General features: G+C 45.4%; 1 protein-coding gene across 4 annotated transcripts in view; it reads right to left on the reverse strand.

Annotated features, from left to right (window-relative positions):
- Setd3 (SET domain containing 3, actin N3(tau)-histidine methyltransferase) overlaps positions 1-19,681 on the reverse strand; it is a 74,833-nt gene extending 55,152 nt beyond the window's left edge. The window contains exons 1-3 of one of the 4 annotated variants that reach the window (XM_021178522.3): positions 19,514-19,681; positions 3,215-3,324; positions 1,316-1,408 (exon numbers count right to left, since the gene is read on the reverse strand). In XM_021178522.3, coding sequence (XP_021034181.1) covers positions 1,316-1,408; positions 3,215-3,317 — 196 coding nt within the window. In that variant the 5' untranslated portion in view covers positions 3,318-3,324; positions 19,514-19,681. Of the gene's footprint in view, positions 1-1,315; positions 1,409-3,214; positions 3,325-11,573; positions 11,592-19,513 lie in introns of those variants that run through there. The other 3 variants (XM_021178520.3, XM_085830647.1, XM_085830648.1) reach the window with 3 other exon arrangements.
- Between the last annotated feature and the right edge of the window lie 139 nt (positions 19,682-19,820).

Raw genomic sequence — 19,820 nt, forward strand, 5'->3', positions numbered from 1 at the left:
AATGATTTGAGCTCAGTAAAGTTTAAAATGAAATTTCGTTCTGCTCATTCTGTAACTTTAGTGCAGCCTACTAACACTATCTAAGAAGGCAGACTCAGATAAGCAGAGATGTTTTTGGCAAATTGATGAGAGATAATTAACATCATCAAGTCCACATGAACCAATTGGAAACCTGCTCTCCTGGACTTGGAGTCCGAGGCCATCCAAGCTATATGCAGACTACACCATTTCAGGTATCCAAAGAGAACAAGACGGCTACTTAAGGCAGCAAGTGGAAAACGATCACGTTTGTTCAGACTATAAAGGGTCATCTTTGCAGCGTGTACTCCTTACTGCTTTCTCTGCTACCTTCCACGTCGCTGTGCATGTCAATACTCTTTTTGTGCTCTACAGCTTTTTCAAACTGACAGTCCTTATGCCAACCTGGCTAAGAATAATTAAGATGGCTACTGCATATGTCCCGTAAAAACACAGCTTAAGAAGTACAGTGCAGGGCCTAGAGAGATAGCTCAGCAGTTAAGAGCACGGGCTGCTCTTCTAGAGGACCCAGGTTCAATTAATTCCTAGCACCCACATGGTGGAGCACAACAGTCTATAACACTTTCTGGGCATCTGACTCCCTCTTCTGGCTTCCACAGGCACTGCATTGATACACATACATGTAGGCAAAATACTCATAAGCATGAAATGAAAGCCAATCTCTAAGAGGTAGAGGCTGAAGAGACGGCTCAGCAGTTAGGTGCACTGGCTGCTCTTCCAGAGGTCCTGAGTTCAGTTCCCAGCAACCACATGGTGGCACACAACTATTTGTAATAGGATTTGATGCCCTCTTCTGGTGTGTCTGAAGACAGCTACAGTGTACTCAAATACAAAAAGGAAAGAAATGAAATGTAACTCTCTCTTAGTCAAGATGGGCTGGGGCTGGGTGTGGTGGCGCATGACTGTAGTAATCCCAACAACCAGAAAGGCTGACGGCTACACAGTAACACTGCCAGGGAGAAAAATGATGGGCTGGAGTCAATCCTAAACACCTCGTAAGACACTAACCAACACCACTTCAAGTCAAATAAACAAGAGTTAACAAGGCCCATACATATGCCATACAATAAAGATAAATAAAAGTCATGTTATTTTATCCCATGTTATCTTATGGGCACAAATGTTGCCCCCTGGAGCTCAGCACTTATTCCTTTCACTCCTGTGGGACTCTGGGTGCTGCCGCGCTGCCTCATTTTTCGACCACCTGAGGCTTACTACTCAGAACCCACTATCCTAGGCCCAGCTTCCCTCAGCAGCAGCATTCCAACAATTTTACCTTTTTGCTTCTTCCGTATTTTCTCAACCAGAGCCCGGATCTGCGTGTACTCTTCCCATTCTTTCCCTGGGCCGGGTGCAGGACTGCTGCATTCTGTAAGGTGAAAGAAAGCCACTGTGTAAGAACTCCTCCTCCACTTTAGCCTACTAGTCTGCGAAACAACGAATGACTTATGTTCAAGGACAGAGCTGCTCTAGCCATGCAAGTATCTGTCCATGACTAGAAAGCAAATGGGTACACTCTGTACACTCCTCAAAGCCTGTGAATGACTTGAGACCCAAGGATACCCCTCCCCAGCTTCGGCCCAGTGTCCCCACGTATGCTCCCACCCCTTCTAGTAACTCTCCTCAGGATACAACTGAAAAGTATTTTCCCTGATTTCTTCTAGATGGCATAGGTGCCTTTCTAGCTGAGTCCCAGAACAATGGCTCTCACCTGCTAAACTGAACATAAGGTCAATTAGTTGACAAACATTTCACATCCATGTGTATGTGCTACAAAAGACACGACACAGTCACACTGGGAAAGAAGAGACTTCTGAAGAAGCTGAACTGCAGAACCAACACCTACTAACGGCCAGGGCTGGTCATTCTGGAACATACCTACCGGCAGTCAGCCTCCTGGGAGCACGGCCTCATTAAGTATTAAAATAGCTTAAAGACAGTCTCCTTCCCATACCCCTGCCAAACCCACTACTCCCATCTCACTAAAGAGGAGAGCATGTGGCAAATAATTAACATGATCTGGTGATGTGCTGACACCTAACTTTTCAGGTTAACCAGTCTGACTTCATTCTTTCCCCACCAAGTGCTGACTGAGGCCCTGACAGATGACAGCAAAGCATGAGTGCGGGGTGAAAGCCATCTGTGTCCCAACAGGAGGAGGGAAAACAGTGATGGGATGCAGGGTGAGCACAGCTCAAAGCACCCAGGGAGGGGCCTCACAGTGGCCTAACTATTGACCACTTTCTATTTTTGAAGAAAAGCTCTATTTTTACTTGAGTTTTAGCTGACATATTACCTATGCATAAGGGGAAAAGGTCAACATAAATATAAGGGCAGAAAAATCATGGCTATGCCCAAGTTATCAGCAGCACCAGTTTGAACCCACAACTCAAAATTATCAAAGTATTTTAGCTTTAAAAAGTGTGGGCAACAACATTTCACTTTAAACTAGGAACTCTCAGCCTTCATGTGAAAACCAGAAACATTCTTATGTAATCACTGAGAATACAGGTGCACTATTCTGTTCTAGAAGGAGGTCTGATGGGCTTGCCTAGGGCTACCAGTCATGATACATCTTCACATGCCACATCTCCTGTGGTACTTGTCAAGGGCTGGAGACAGTGACCTGTGTTTGCTAATGGACACTGAACCTCAGCAGTTCATACGAGACCACACTGCTACAGAGCAGTGGAACCTGTTCTTGACTGTGGGTCTAGAAAGGATCATGCCCAATGGCTGACAGGCCCATGCCCAAACAGGCATCCCCACTTTGCAGAGGGGCTGAGGTGAGGGAAGCTCTGCAATGTCCAGGTCCATGGCTTCTAAGAATGGCAGAGCACAAGCTGCTGTAAAGAAGGCCCTGTCCCCGGGGGCTGGAGAGATGGCTCTGCAGGTAAGAACACCGACTGCTCTCCTAAAGGTCCGGAGTTCAAATCCCAGCAACCACATGGTAACTCACAACCATCCGAAATGAGGTCTGGCGCCCTCTTCTGGTGTGTCTGAAGACAGCTACAGTGTACTTACATATAGTAAATAAATAAATAAATCTTAAAAAAAAAAAAAAAAAGGCCCTGTTCCAGGGAGCCCTACACCCCTGCAGAGGAGTAAAAGGCATTGCCACGTGTGGCAAGGACAGCTGGTGGGGTGGGGGTGGGGTGGAGAACAGAACACTTACTCTGCAACAGCTCACTTGTAAGGTTCAAAATTTCCTTTGGTGACACAGTGGCTGTAGCCCCAGTACCTGATTTCTGAGTTTTCACTCGACTCTTCTTACCCATTTTCTGACTACAAAGAGAGAAAAGACAAAGAAATGAAAGTTATATCATCAAAGAATAACAACAAGAAATGAGATGTGGCACGGGAACATCTTCATTTCCAATGCTAAGATCTCACCTCAATTCATAGCTTGAATTTTCTTAATGGGAAAAATACATATAAAGAACCTGAGGCCTCCAAACAGGAAAGAGAAGCATGCACAGCCGTCTCAGCAGACAAAGTGCACTCCTTCTCACCCACGAAACCAGGGCAGAGGCCGGTCCTACTCTACAGTGTAGTTACACTGAGTTTCATGGTACATACTGATGCATTACTGCAGGACAGCAAGGGGATAGTGCTTACCAGACACACACACAGTAGAGGAAGGTCAGAAATACTAGATCCTCGGTCACTCTTTCTTAAAACAACCACTTCCCATACAGACAAACACTGAAGATACATATTTTGGATAAGTAGCCTAATGCCCATATTCTGTTCCATAGAAAATCCAAAATGCTTTAAAAAGCAAGTGTAGGCACAGAAGACAAGCTTCACAGGCCATGCAGACCCTGGCCTTGTACAGGGTTTCTCATCGCTAGTCAGTCGTGCACGTTTAGCCACATGAACCTTGTGCCAGCAGACACATGAGAAATGACTAGGATACTCACAGATAGATGAGGTAGTGAGACAAAGGACATTAACAATGGCACTGTGAGTAAAGACCTTGAGGAGCTGACATATATATCTACAAGAAGCAAGGCTCAGGCCATTCACAAGTGGAACCTGGTGAAGCGAGTCAGCAAATAAGGGGAGGCCCAATGAGGGGGTAAGCTCCTTGCTGAGTGCTAGGACTTGTGGATCCAATTTTTTAGAAAGCAGCTCATTGTGGTAGCACAGGATACCCCAGTGACCCTCTATTCGTGGAGCCCTGGGATGATGACTTAGACCTTGCTCAGGGAAGACACAAGGCCTACTTTGGTCACTTATTATAATAAATAGATGGATGGGTTGATGTAATCATGGGCATGGAGTTTAATGGTAGAGGACACAACCTGGGTTTAATGTGCAACATCAAAAAGGGAAAGAAATGACTATCTGCTATGAAGAACCGTGATAGGACAAAGTTTAGAATGTGATTCACCAGCCACACAAAGAAGGCAGGTGCTAAAATAGGAAAAAAGCATTCTTTACAAAGAGGTCCCACCTTCCCTTTCACATCAAATGCATCCAATCGCACGTAGCTTACCTTCAATCTAGTGAAAGGGTGTGAAGCACTGGGTGTCTGTCAGTCACCCTGGATACTAGAGCATCAGTACAGCATGTGAAACAGTTAGGAAACTAAAAGCAAGGAGCTGCTTTGAGATAAAAAGATAGGCAGGGGCAGGAGGAGGAGTTTAAGCACTTCTTCCTATGAATCCCGGAAGGGAGGCAGGTGCTCCCTCTCCATCACCACTGACACTCAACTAAGAACAATGACACAGGCTAGACAGAGCACCAAGTCGTTCTGTGGGAATCAAGCCCACCCAGATCCATGGAGGTATGGTACATCTACAACGAGTCACAGAGCCGGGCGGTGGTGGAGCACACCTTTGGTCCCAGCACTTGGGAGGCAGAGGCAGGCGGATTTCTGAGTTCAAGGCCAGCCTGGTCTACAGACTGAGTTCCAAGACAGCCAGGACTACACAGAGAAACCCTGTCGAAAAAAAAAAAAAAAAAGAGTCACAGAACTCAGCCTGCAAGCAATGAAAGCCACCAAGGTTCCCAGTAGTAATAACTTTTGAATCATACTTCCAAATATAGCAGACCTGCTGGCCTGCAAGAACTGTAGAAGCACACTATTGGTGACATGCAACTGGCCTCTGGCTCCAGTCCTATTGTCAAGACCTGCTATCCTGTGACTCTGTGCTCTCTAAATGACTCAAGAGCAGCACTGTGAGAAACAGCTCTTAGACCCTTCTGCTCTTAACAGCAATGGCCTACAAAAGCATGTTGCTCCTCCCCAAGTGGTTTAGTGATGCCAGGACTGTAAACAGACTTTACTTCCTAGATCCTCTGTCCCTCAACTTCCCAGTTCACTGGTGTTAGCCTACCTGCAAGAATTCATTCAAGCAGCCACAGCAACCTCCCTATATTCAGTGTCTGCCCTCTAACAGGCACCACCGAGTTAAGATCAGCTCCTTGGATGATCATATCCTTTCTCTGTCTGAGGTCACCTAGCAGGTAAGAAATTTAAGCTATAATTTACACTGAGCAGCACCACTCCCACACTGCCTCCATTTATATACCAGGAAGCACATGGTAGTTCAGGGTCAAAAGAGCTTAAAAGTTCTTCCAGACCAACAGGTTTAAATACTGGTTAAATCCATCACAAAACAACCCCTGCCAGTCACTACCCAGCTCACACCTGAGTATCTCTAGCAACTTCATTCTACGTATCTCCTGCTTAGGCTCTGACAACAGTCTGTCTCTCTGCATAACCAAACACCTCTCTGCTGCTAAACCATTCCTTCCTCCTCCTATCCCATTCCACAGCACCTTACAGGCCAGCTATCCAAAGGCTCCCAGTCCTAGTACGCATTGCCTGTACCTTTGAATACATCCCTCCACCTCTTCCCTGCCAGTCCTCACCCAACACCTGTCATGTGTGCATTCATTACTGCTTCTTCTCAAACTTCTATCCCCTAAAAGCTTCTCCAGTGGTCCCAGTCATAGTTTTCTGTCCTTCACATCCCTGCAATTTCTTGAGCGTTCTTCAATTACTGTGGTACAAGACTAATACAAAGCCCAATCCTCTCCATCTTGCCTGGGACACCAGGCTCCTTGAGGGAACTCTATCTTATTTATATTCCTAAGTCCAACCCCACAGCCCAGACCTCAGCACAGAGCAGCTGCTCCACAGTGGATACTACACTAAGCTGTCAAGTAAAGCATTCTCAGAATTGTAATGGGGCTAAACCTGTGATCCTACAGGTGCTGCCCAAGCATCTATTCCCTGGAGATATACAGAAAACATCGAATGCCTATTCTGTGTGAGAGACCATCAACTATGTCACAGTGACGTGAAAGCACCAGTGTTCTTTGGCAGTAACTGTCTGTCTTAGTCAGGGTTTCTATTCCTGCACAAACATCATGACCAAGAAGCAAGTTGGGGAGGAAAGGGTTTATTCGGCTTACACTTCCATACTGCTGTTCATCACCAAAGGAAGTCAGGACTGGAACTCAAGCAGGTCAGAAGCAGGAGCTGGTGCAGAGGCCATGGAGGGATGTTCCTTACTGGCTTGCTTCCCCTGGCTTGCTCAGCCTACTCTCTTATAGAACCCAAGACTACCAGCCCAGGGATGGTCCCACCCACAAGGGGCCTTTCCCCCTTGATCACTAATTGAGAAAATGCCTTACAGTTGGATCTCATGGAGGCATTTCCTCAACTGAAGCTCCTTTCTCTGTGATAACTCCAGCTGTGTCAAGTTGACACAAAAATAGCCAGTACAATTGACCCGTCAACTTGACACACAAACACATCACTAGTAAGCCTCAACCCTTACATTCTTATTCATCCCCAAGATCTAAATAACTTTAAAAGTCCCACAGTCTTTACATATTCTTAAAATTTCAATCTCTTTAAAATATCCATCTCTTTTAAAATCCAAAGTCTTTTTACAATTAAAAGTCTCTTAACTGTGGGCTCCACCAAAACAGTTTCTTCCTTCAAGAGGGAAAATATCAGGGCACAGTCACAATCAAAGCAAAAATCAATCTCCAACCATCCAACGTCTGGGATCCAACTCACGATCTTCTGGGCTCCTCCAAGGGCTTGGGTCACTTCTCCAGCCATGCCCTTTGTAGCACACACATCGTCCTCTGGCTCCAGATGCCTGTACTCCACTGCTGCTGCTGCTCTTGGTGGTCATCTCGTGGTACTGGCATCTCCAAAACACTGTGTGACCCCTTCAGTCCTGGGCCTTCAATTACAACTGGGGCTGCACCTTCACCAATGGCCTTCCATGGCCTCTCACAGTGCCAAGCCTCAGCTGCTGTGTGACCCCTTCATGCCTTCAAAACCAGTACCACCTGGGTGACCCTTACACATTACCAAGTCCCACTGCAGAAGGAGTACAACCTTGCCTATCTCTGGAACACAGCCTCTTTGTGCTTTCAGAAAACACTTCCCAGAAGATGTCACCTTAATGATGCTAGTCTCTTCTTAATCACCACTAATTTCTTAGCTCCAGCTAACCAGCATCAATAGTCCCAGTAATGCAAAGGTTTGGCTTTAGTAGTTCTGGTATCTTGTTAATCACAACTGATTCTTCAGCCCCAGCTAACCAGAACCACAGAATCTTCACAACCAAGTAACAATGGCCCTGAAAAGTGTCTTTAATTTTCCCTCTGAAATTTCACAAACCAGGCATCCATCTTCTGCACTGTTCTCAACATTATCTTCCAAGCTCCTACACAACATCTGACAGAGCTCTTAACAGCAAATGGATCTTCAAGCCGAAAGTTCCAAAGTCCTTCCACAGTCCTCCCCAAAACATGGTCAGGTTGTCACAGGAATACCCCACTCTGCTGGTACCAATTTGTCTTAGTCAGGGTTTCTATTCCTGCACAAACATCATGACCAAGAAGCAAGTTGGGGAGGAAAGGGTTTATTCGGCTTACACTTCCATACTGCTGTTCATCACCAAAGGAAGTCAGGACTGGAACTCAAGCAGGTCAGAAGCAGGAGCTGGTGCAGAGGCCATGGAGGGATGTTCCTTACTGGCTTGCTTCCCCTGGCTTGCTCAGCCTACTCTCTTATAGAACCCAAGACTACCAGCCCAGGGATGGTCCCACCCACAAGGGGCCTTTCCCCCTTGATCACTAATTGAGAAAATGCCTTACAGTTGGATCTCATGGAGGCATTTCCTCAACTGAAGCTCCTTTCTCTGTGATAACTCCAGCTGTGTCAAGTTGACACAAAAATAGCCAGTACACTGTCATACAGCTAAGTACAACAATACAAATAAAATAATTAAGTCCAAAAGTGGCCAGCTTCTAGAAACACTGATAGACACAAATGTATTAAAGATAAAACTTAAAAACCCCATCAGTAATTTAACCTTTGGAAGTGTGTGTGTGTGTGTTTTGTGTGTGTGTGTGTGTGTGTGTGCGCGCGCGCGCGCACGCGTGCGCCTTCTCTCTCCCCAAAGTCCAGGTTTGACCCTGACTCCAGTCCCTTCCACTATTGTCCACAGTTGGACTGTACACAGCTTCGTTGACTTATCCATATGCCACCCAGTTTCCACCTCCAATACAGTGAGGAGACCATCCAGTGCACCCCAGCCACCTACCAGGCCCTTTCTAGTCCACAGCATCTCCAGAGGCATCACCTAGCTTACCTTCTTTCTAGTCCCTTTTACCAGTTTCCTCTTCTTGAACTTTACATACACAATCTTGTTTATATACTGTACAGGTTTCTTTTGCTCAACTTAACACCTGACCTCCCAGCAAGTTCACCCTACTCGACCTGCTTGGCTTCACTCTATCCATCCTTTACACTACTTAGCGCCATGGGTTGGTCTGTGTTCTGGAACACAGCCATGTCTCGTCTAGGCTTCTGGTATCGTTTCCCACATACTTTGAGGCCCTGGAAAAACTGTCAACAGGGACTGCCTTAGGGAATTCTAAGCTCTTTCTTGAAGCCATCACTCCTATGAAAATCAGTGAGGAAAATTCAAAGGCAAGGTCATTGACAGATGATAAAGGCTTGGTTTATATTAGGATTTGGTCTCTTGTTTCTTTGGACTGCTTCCCTCCCACAGTCCTGCAGCTTCTAAGAGACAGGAAGTCATCAGCCCTGGTCCACACAGCATCTCCACTTACAAAGGGAAGGAGAGTGACTGTCTGGTTCCCAACAGAACACATCTCCCTAGAGCACAGGATTCAGGCTCTTAATCTGTTCCACTCAAAAGGTAAGTGTCCAGGATTCTCATATACAAACTATACAAACAGTCACGAAACAATGACTTCATGTTTCATGAGTTCTACTGAAGAATGAGGACAATTCCTAAAGTAAAAATATACATTTATACAGGGTGGGTGAGACACAGCTTGACCATTGTGCATATATGGAAAGACTTTCGTATATTAAATAACAGAACCTCTGGAAATACATTCATATTTTTTGTGGCTTTATCTCTCTGAAGGCAGCTAAGCAGGATATTATTTGTTTCTGGTACCAAAGGAAGAGCTATGACCAAGCACAGCTGGAAGCTCAGGGGGAAAGGGGATACTTGCTACAAGGGCCTCAAGCATTTGTCCATGTGGCCACCACAGCTTAGTAAGGTCGATACTGAGGACTCCAGCTGTTAGGAAGCTGAGAGGATGCTGTGACTTGGCCAAGAGACCAGAGACACCAAGCAGCAGACCCCAGCTTGAAGCCATGAATCAGCTGCACCATCCAGGCTGACTCTAGACATAAAGGACTTGAGTAAACAAGCTCCCCTATCCCCTGGGTAGGCAATAGTGACCAATGTGAAGGACATCAAAACCAGGGAAAGACAGGCCTGCAGGTCTCAGCGTTGAGACCAGATGTTAAGTCACACCCAAAGCGAAGCGGCAGAGATAATTCTCCAAATGCCCAAGTAACTGAAGACAGAGGGCAAGGAAGAAAGTACAGTTTAAGAAGGATGACTGAGAGAATCAGGTGGTAAAGTCGTTTCCTAAATCCAATTCTGCTTTGACAGTTTTCACTTCAAAATTCATCTATGCTGTGTGATTTCCCTAACCTTGTGGATTTGAAATGGTTACCCAGACTTCACACGTGTGATTCAAAACTTTGCTACACACAATGGTTCATTTTGTGATTCAGCTAACTGGGGTGCCTGTTGTTTCCAACTTTTAAACAGAGCTGTCAAAGAGGTACCAAACACATCTTTAACAGTCTGAGTGTGTGGGGGAGAGGGGTAGGTACTCACTCACCAGTGTCCTAGAAAGACCAAATATTTACTACTAATATTCGTTCTACATATTCACGTAAACACGCTAAATTAAGCACCTATGCACTTACTCTTTCTCTGTCCCTTGCTCTCATCAGAAATGTTAGCTGAGCCGGGCGTAGTGGCGCAAGCCTTTAATCTCAGCACTCAGAAGGCAGAGGCAGGCCGGATCTCTGAATTCGAGGCCAGCCTGGTCTACAGAATGAGTTCCAGGACAGCCAGGGCTACACAGAGAAACCCTGTCTCGAAAAACCAAAAACAAAACAAAAAGAAATATTAGCTGTATAGCACAAGGGTAAGTGAAAGATACTCTCCCCTGAAGTTTAGACTGAAATAGCATATGAACTATCATGGGAGAAGCAGAAGTGAGGCGTAAACAGCAACCACAACAGTAAGTCTTACTTTAGACGAAGGAAGGAAGGGAGGGAGGGAGGAGGGAGGGAGGGAGGGAGGGAGGACAGACAGACTACTAGGGAAACCAGTAGAGTTTCACTCTCAGTTGGCACCTACAGAAGTAGGCCTTGCTGTCAGTCCACCCACCTGTCTCCACTCACCACCCAGAAGTTTGTAAACGGTACAGGATCCTCAAGCCTGGCCCTTTTAAGTCAGTACAGACTACTTAGCAAGCCAAACAGCCATCTCCCTATGTAACAGACAGGGAAACAAACATAACTGTTAATTGCAGGCTGACTGGCAAGAAGGGACAACTGTGACTACTGATAACTTCCACCATCTAATTATTTCCCATTCTAATCTATACAGGGAACTAAATAGACCATACTTTGGGGGCCATGGCTGGAGGAGGAGGTGACAGGGTAAGGGCATTATTACACAGTATAACTCATATGTAGTAATAGATGACATTCAGTTGCAAAAACATGACTTGCATTCATAATTAAAATGGAAAAAAATTATATAAACTGGATATTGGCAAAAACAAAAAAAGACCCTCTCTGGTAAAAATCTACTATCTGAATGGGTAGCAGGTAACATCTATGAAAGAACTAGTGACCATGTGACTAACTTGTACAAAGTAAAACCCCCTGATTCCAGCCTGCCAGCAGAATGTCTCTTTGACAACCATGCAAGCCCTCACAGAAGCAGTGACCTGAGCTAAAACTTGGGCTGTCTTCTACTCTGCTCCCTGTCACCAGGATATTTTAATTAAGTTCTTCCTGAAAATGCTGCTTTGAAATAAGTACAACTAGAATAAACACTTTTGATAGTAGTTATTTGGCAATTTGCCTAGGAAACCTAACTCTGACCCAGCACCGTCGGCTTCTCAATGTAGTTTGCACTGACCCGACTTGGCAGCTGTGTCTTCTGAAGGAGGCTCTGTTTGTGTGCTTCTTCCTGCTCCAAGCTTCCAGCTGTAAAATACACCTGAGGGGGTGAAGCCAGCCAATGTGTATAGAAGAACAGGAAACATTCCCTTCCCCATTTCACTAACTATTCTGTAGACCATGAGAATCAAACATCACAATGAAAGTACACACAGAACGGGTTGGGAAACAGAAAGACACAGGGCAGCATATTCTGTCCCAAACACAGCACTGGCAAGGTGTTTCATGTTGGTGCCTTGGCTTCACGTGGTGCCAGCTTAACTGGAACTGACAGTTACCAGAAGCACACTCTGGCTTGGCCCAGCATGCCACACCACAATAACTTAGACCAGCATGGCTGGCCCACAGCATGCCATGCTACAGTAACTTACACCAGTGTGGCTGGTACCCACCAACTGGCACAACACTCCAGAATCAATGGAGGTGCTCTATGCCATAGACTCAAAGGAATCAAGAAGTCATGGCAAGCAAGCAGTTCAAAGAATGGATTTTGACTCAGTAGCTACTTAAGTACCAACAGAAACATAGATCTAAGTTTTAATCTTTTTATAGAATAATTTGGATGATTATATATATGCAGCGTAACTAGAGAATTCAAAAAAGTTCCTTTCCACAAAAATATTGACTATTTTTTCCAGAAATTTGAACAGTAATTCTAAATTTTAAACCATCTGATTGTCTCTCAGCATAAAAGGTTTGAGCTGTTAAATTATAAGCACACTGAGATTAACTCCTGGCTTCCTGACTGTGAGTGGATGAACCCTGAACTCAAGCCTCCCCCATGGTAGTCAGTAGAAGCAGCATCATGGACCACATCAGTGACTACTGCATCCCTACAGCAGGTATCAGGTGTGTCTGAATGCTATCAGTAAAGTGAGGGAACCAACCAGATTAGCCTGCAGCTCTACAGCTCTAGTAACTGCCTGCCCAGGTCTAATTACTTTAACTTCAGTGAGGAATAGCATGCTGAGAAACTGAGGGACCCGAAGAAACAGAAAGGTATCCATTTCTTCCTGCAAGTGACAAGCCAGACTATGACAACTGGGCAAGCAGGCTGAACACAATGGAGTGTCAGTTACACTTGGAGGAAAGACTAAATCTGTCTTTGTCAGAATTATATAAACTGGCCATTGACAAAACATGACCCTCTGTGGTAAAAATCTATCATCTATAGCAGGTGACATCTATGAAAGAACTAGTGACCATGTGACTAATTTGATTCCAGCCTGCCAGCAGGCTATCTCTTTGACTACCATGCATGCCCGCAGAAGCAGTGACCTGAGCTAACTCTTGGGCTGTCTTCCCTGCTCCCTGCCAGCAGGATAGACCTGCATGCTGCATTAGCTCTACCTTTTCTATCTGCTGCATCAAACCCAATGTTCTGTTATCTACACCATCCTTCAAATAAAGGAATCTACTCAGTCCCCACAAGGCTCCTATCTAAAACAATCATCTAAAAATAATAATAAAGTAAGGAGTCAGGAATCACTTCCATTACAGTTCTCTCTAAAACAAAGACAGCAGTGTTAAATGGTGACAGGACAGCTGGAACCTGATAAATCACCTTGAAGGCACTTACAATCCAAACATGAGATTCTAGATTCTAAAATTACAGAGCATCAGGACTGGAAGATACCATTGAGATGATTATGTAAACTCTTATGCACAGCATTATGTCACCATCGACTGTCAATGCTTCACTTTTCACCATCTGATTCTAGTCTGAAAACGTGGCTGGCTAACAAATTCACAACCTAAAGCACTCCATTCAGCCTTGGAGTCCTCTCATTGAAGAAGGTGGGCTACTGATGGCCATCAGTCCTGCCTGCTCACTTCTGAAGCAGTCTCTTACTTGTGAGCTACTCCTCTGTGACCTGTCCAAATTCTGTGAAGATGGCTTCCATGTTCTCCTTTTCCAGGTTTCTAGCATGTCACCCTCCCCAGCTTCTCAAAAGTGAACCAACGCTGTACACTGCCCTCCAGAGAGCAAGGCAGCAAAAGCCCTTCTGAGGCAACCTGAGGGAGTCACACTTCAGTGGTACTCCTGCCCCACTGAAACTCAACTCAACATCTTACTAACTTTTGTAAAGTTGTTCCTTTCTCTTGTCCTGTGTATATTTCTTGAGTGTCTCACGGGACACACAGCCCTATTATAGCCTTTAAGATGAGAGAAGATCATATAAACTTATGTACAGAAAGACAGGTGCACTATACTAAACCTGAATATTCAAGTGAATGCAATAATTCTGCTGTTAGGTTATTTCAGGGTGACATTCCAGGCTACTGAAACCACATCATTCCTGCCATGTATTGTGGCAGTTTCCAAAATGACTGTTCTCATTCTAAGTGCATGGCCTGGACACACACTATCTATCATGGACCCAAGTGAGCACCTTACACAACAGATGAGACAAATACCATTATGACCCTGTCACAGATAAGAAAAAGTAATGTATGTAACATGATAAGTTCAGCTGGTGTCAGAGCTTCATGAGTACTTCTCAACCATGGATTTTATCGATAAGCAATCATATGTTGAGGATTTGGCTCAAAACCAGCCATGATCACTGCTATCCCTGATGTTCAAAAAGGCAACATATTCTTGTAGTAACAAAATATATGGGCATAAGGATTTTTCTCTTTGGTTTTTCCAAGGATAAGGCTATTTTGTTTGTTTTGTCCAAGTATGCAGGAATGACTTCAGTTTAATATGGGACATGAACCAAACTTATAAAGGAACTTCCCCCAGTCAGACAAATCTTCTTCATCTCTGTAATTCACATCCTTGTTAAAAATCAAAAACTTAGCCGGGTGTGGTGGCGCACACCTTTAATCCCAGCACTTGGGAGGCAGAGGCAGGCGGATTTCTGAGTTCGAGGCCAGCCTGGTCTACAAAGTGAGCTCCAGGACAGCCAGGGCTATACAGAGAAACCCTGTCTCAAAAAACAAAAAATAAAATAAAAAAAAAAAAAAAAAAAAAAAACTTGCAGAAGCCATGATGACCATGACAATGGTAATTAACAAACCAAAAACTTCATTAGTCACTAATCAATCCTTCAGAGTAAAAGCAACTTTAATAGTACTTTTCATTCCTGAGTCTTACTTTTTCTTAGTTGTATTTAGAAAACTGTTGACATTGAAGTCAGGCTTATTTTCTAAAACTGAAGTTGTTAAAACCTCCCAGTTGTAAATGTCTTTAAGACCACACCATGCCCTAATGAACTGTAATCTTTAAAATGGAAATGAATTGGGAGACTGAGACAAGAAGAATGCCAGCTCAGGGAGAGCACAGGGGTGGGGAAGAGAACTTAGTGTAAGGTATCTGTCTGTCAGCCAGCTACTTGGAAACTTGAAGCGAGAGTCAAAAGTTCAAGAACAGTCAGCCGATGGTAGCAGATGCCTTTAATCCTAGTGCTAGAAGGCAAAGGCATGTGGACCTCTAAGTTTAAAGCCAACCTTTAAACTCTACAGAGAGTTCCAGGACAGCCAGGGCTACACAGAGAAACCCTGTCTTAAAAAACAAGCAAGCAAGCATAAAGTTCAAGGACAACACAACACAGCCAACTGAGACCTTACCTCAGAATAAGAGCTTTTTTAAAGGCCTAGAGATTTATACCACTTACCTGGGAGGTCCTGGGCTCAACCCAGTACTTCAAAAAGAAACTGAAACTCAGAGTCACAGACAGTGTTACCCCTAAAACACCAAGTATTACTGAGTTCTGGGTATGTGCAATTTTTATGTATCAATAAAAAAGGAAAAAATGTATAAAAGCATTACTGTAGACATCCAATCACTTGTACTCTCTCTATCCCATCTCTACTTCTCATGTTCGACAGTTAGAACATTGCTTCTAGCTCTATTCATCTGCTCTCCCTCCCGCCCAAGCCCGTCACTGAGATGAGACTTGCCAAAAGTTAAACACTCACTGTGGGCTGGTAATCAGAAATCACTCAGTCTCCTTTCAAGGCCTAACTTCAGCAAAATCCTTGTCTCTACTAACAGGAAAACTTGTTAAACAAGAAAAGAAAAACATTCTAAGCTTTTATATTGAATTTTATGCATAATTATTTTATTTCTTTTTTTTTCACTTGAAACTTGTTGATACCTGTTTTGTGCACCAGTCTAAAGATGTGTTTAGTTCTAAAACCTAGAGGAGATTCCCAAGTGGAAACGAGGTCTATGAAGTTTATTCCTGGCTTAAGTTACCAGACAAACTTAATACAAAAAACTATTACTGCATATTCTTCTAATTAAAGTTTTTTTCATGAGACTACTAATATATTTAAGCTTTGTTTTAACTTCTTTGTAAGAGAAAATGTATCACTAAGGGACTAGAGAGATGATTACTTAGATAACAGCATTTCATGTTCTTTCAGAGGACCTGCATTTGGTCCCTGACATCCACATCTGGCAGCTCACAACCATGTAGTAAATCCAGTTCTAGGTAATCCTTTTTTTTTTTGACCTTCATGAGACCAGGAATACATACTTAACACACACACACACACACACAAATTGTTTAATCAAAAAATTTAAAGAGCCGGGTGTGGTGGCGCACACCTTTAATCCCAGCACTCCGGAGGCAGAGGCAGGCAGATTTCTGAGTTCGAGGCCAGCCTGGTCTACAGACTGAGTTCCAGGACAGCCAGGGCTACACAGAGAAACCCTGTCTCGAAAAAAAAAAAGAAAAAAAAAAATTTAAAGAATCAAAAGGTTGTTAGAATGTTTAACCAAGAGAGAAATTACTGTAGAATTAATATTTTTATTTCTAAATGATTAATAACTCCAATCTTAAGGATAAGGAAGAGATAAAGTGAAAACCAATGGAAGAAATCAATTTTGTGAAATAAAGCAGCAAAGGTGCAAACTAGAAAACCTGAAGCATAAGAGACCTTTTCGATAACTAATAATCTCAAGTGGCTGAATAGAAATCAGAACGAATTGGTGTCATTATAGTAGAAGTAAAAGGCCACAGAACAATTCCAAACATCCTTTTCTGACAGAGAGTGAGTCCAAACATAATAGTGAAAATCATGAGCTAATTGAAAAAGCAAATACCTGCCCACAGCTGCTCTTTGCAACAGAACAATATATTCACTGTTGTGTTAAAATAATCTAATTGTAACAAATGGTTCCTCTGCTTCTTTAGAACAACACAGCTTGCCTCCATTCCCAGGACTTTGCTCTAAGAGGAAACACACTGAAATTCGTCTGCTCCAGGAAAATCACCAGGCTCGGTAGCCAATAGCAGGCCACCACTTTCTAAAGATGGGAACTTTCCAGCAAACTATACACAACAAACACAGTTCCATTTCTAGCAGCTACTTCTGAGTCAAACTGAGACAGACTCTGTAAGTAAAACAGTTCAGAAACTTAGAAAGCCTCGCCCTGCTTGCAGAGGCCATAGTGTATTTCACTCACAAGTTTTACCAGCATTTCATCCTCACAGCATCAATCCGTCCAATGTCCCATTGCAGATTCAGCCACCAGCAGATGGAAATAGGTAAGGGGACAGACGGAGTTCACCATTACTGAACGTATACAAAGCTCTTCTGGTGACTACTCCCTGAAGGACACATGTGACGACTGTTTGCATGGCAGAGACATTGTAGTAAGCACTGGAAGTACTATACAGACAACAAACCTTGAGAGAGGTTAGTGTGCAAGCTAGATGCAAATTCTTCCCACTGCATATAAGGTCTGAAGCATTGAAGGGTGGGATAAGGACATCCTCTGTGGACTGGGGACTCTCCTAGATTGACTACAAGCAAATCTACTCTATGTGTTCCTGGTGCAACTATGTTGAGCACTGTCATCTTTAACATTCCCTTTGAGGTGTGATCAAGATTTAGGTTACTGACTGTTCACCACAGTGCTCAACATAGAAACAGTTTTCTAGTGGTTGACCTACGGAACATAACAATAAAAAACTGAATATTGCCTCCTCATTGTCTTATAATCACGTGGCTTCTAAAGAAATGGTTTAATCATCTTTAAATTTGGCCTAAATATGCATCACATAAAAAAGATAGTTAATGACAATGACGTGTTCGTACTGAAGATGGAACTCAGGCCTTCTCACACAATAAGCAAACACTCTAACACTGAGCTAGATCCCCAGCCAGTCAGGGTCTCTCACACAGTCTAGGCTAGTTTTAAACCTAAGATCCTCCTGCCTCAGGCCCCTGAGTAGCAGGGGCTAATGTTAGCTCTGCCACAAGGCGCAGCTAACAGCATTTCAGTGAGAATGTTACTGGGCATTTATAAACAGAAAAGGAACAGAAACTCTCATTGCTAGAACCACATCAGCACAATGTTTGGATCTTCAAGTCCAGCATAGCTCCACTGAGATGTTTGCACGGTGAAAAAGGATGGAGAAACAGCAATTACTTCCCTCCAAGGGAACTAGAGTCGCATATCCAGATATTCGTAATATCTCAAGCAAGAGAAAGGAACGCACGGTGAAAAGCAGGTAGGGGCAATAAAGACCAAGGTTGTTTAGAGTCCCAGTAAGATTTTCTTTTTTTCTGTAGCTTTTCAGAACTTGGCTTTGCAAACTGTTTTCTTAAGCCCTAGAAAAACTTGTTCTCAAATGGCTGGAATTCCACCATACTATCAATTACAGCGCCCCAGAGACCCATCTATAAAGTGAGCCTCTACAGGTAGGAGCCTACATGCACACTATAGGTAATATAACGGTTCCAGTGAGTCTAGACAAACTTTTTAACTTGGAGAGGAAATGTCCTTTTATACTGCTGTATTTTAAGGGTGCGTTCACTTAAAACTCCCCAAGACTATCACTGTTTAAAACTCATTTTAAAAACACCCTCAGCATCGCCTTTGAAAGGGAAATGGGAACAGTATCACTTACATATGAAAAACCCACACTTTCAGTGTCCAAGTCTGGTTTTAGTTTTGGTGTGTTTTTTGAAAGGGTCTCCCTATGTAGCTCTGGCAGGCCTGAAACTCCTGATTCCCTGCCTCAGCCTTCCTGGATGCAGTTCTGTTACATTTATCAGTAAAACCTCAAATCTTTTAAGGGTCTGCAAAGGCAAGATGGCTGTCAACATCCTGTTCAAGTGTGTTTACTTCGGTAACAACACCGTTTTCGTTTAGAAATGGATTACAGCATGTCCCAAGTCATCTTCCACGCCTGCACCCTCCTGAAACGCACCAACGTCCTCTCCCGACACGACGCGGAGGGGGTGAGGCCCCTCGGCAGCCAGTGGCGCACGTCACTAATCAGTTCCTTCTCCAAGAGTGGCAGGCGGGGAGAAGAGGCAGAGTCGCATGCCCAGGCTGCAGCCACGAGAAGGAAGAGTTGGAAATCGGAATGGCAAACTCGGAGAGCACGGACCGCTCCTCTCTCGCAGCGCGCTCGTCGCGTGTGGACCTGGGCCAGGGGCGCGTGGGAAGAAACCTGACCTATTTTCTACGCCAGCCTTTGCGAGCGGGCAGTGGAGGACAAGGCGCGGGGGCCGGGCTCCCCGTGGGCAACAGAGAGCTGCAGAGGCACCTCGGCCCCAAGCCGCGTGCGCCTGCCGCCGGAGGAAGGAAACCAAGGCTGCAGCCCGCTGCACGCAGTCCCAGCGCCCCGCGCGCGCTCCGGGCCCCGGCCGCACCCGAGGGCGGCGCCCAGGCCGCGCCCAGGCCGCGCCCTGAACCTGCCGCCTGCCCCCGTCCCGGTGGCAGAGGGAAGCTGCAGACGCTCGCCAGTCCCCTCAGGGACCGGGCCTGCCGGGCCTCGGAGCGCACAGACTCCCAGGCCTTGAGAACTCGGTCGCGGCCGAGCACCGGACCTCGGAGCCCGCACGCTCGGCCTCACCTCCTTAAGGAGCGGTGGAACCCCGTCCCCTCAGCCCGCGGGCCGCACGCGGGTGCTTGCCGTCCTCACTCACCTGCCTGCTTCGTCTCCGCGCAGCGGCGGCGCCACACTCCGGCCGGGACCCCACCGTCCGCCTCAACCAACCCCCAGGCGGCGGCGGCGGCGGCGGTGGCGGCGGCGGCAGCGGCCGGACGGGAGGGGCGGGACGGCAGCCAGAGACAACCCCGCCGCCTAGGCCCAACCCGGCTCCGCCCGCCCCTGGGCCCCGCCCACGGGCCTCCGCCGCCGCCGTTCATTGGCCCGCACCTAACACGCCTCGGCGCAGCTCCGCCCCGCCGCCCACCCGCCCTCCAGCCAGGGTGCTGCTCAGCCATTGGACA

The sequence above is a fragment of the Mus caroli genome, unplaced genomic scaffold (genome assembly GCF_978045245.1).
Source record: "Mus caroli unplaced genomic scaffold, Mus_caroli_1 scaffold_14, whole genome shotgun sequence".
Classification (NCBI taxonomy): domain Eukaryota; kingdom Metazoa; phylum Chordata; class Mammalia; order Rodentia; family Muridae; genus Mus; species Mus caroli.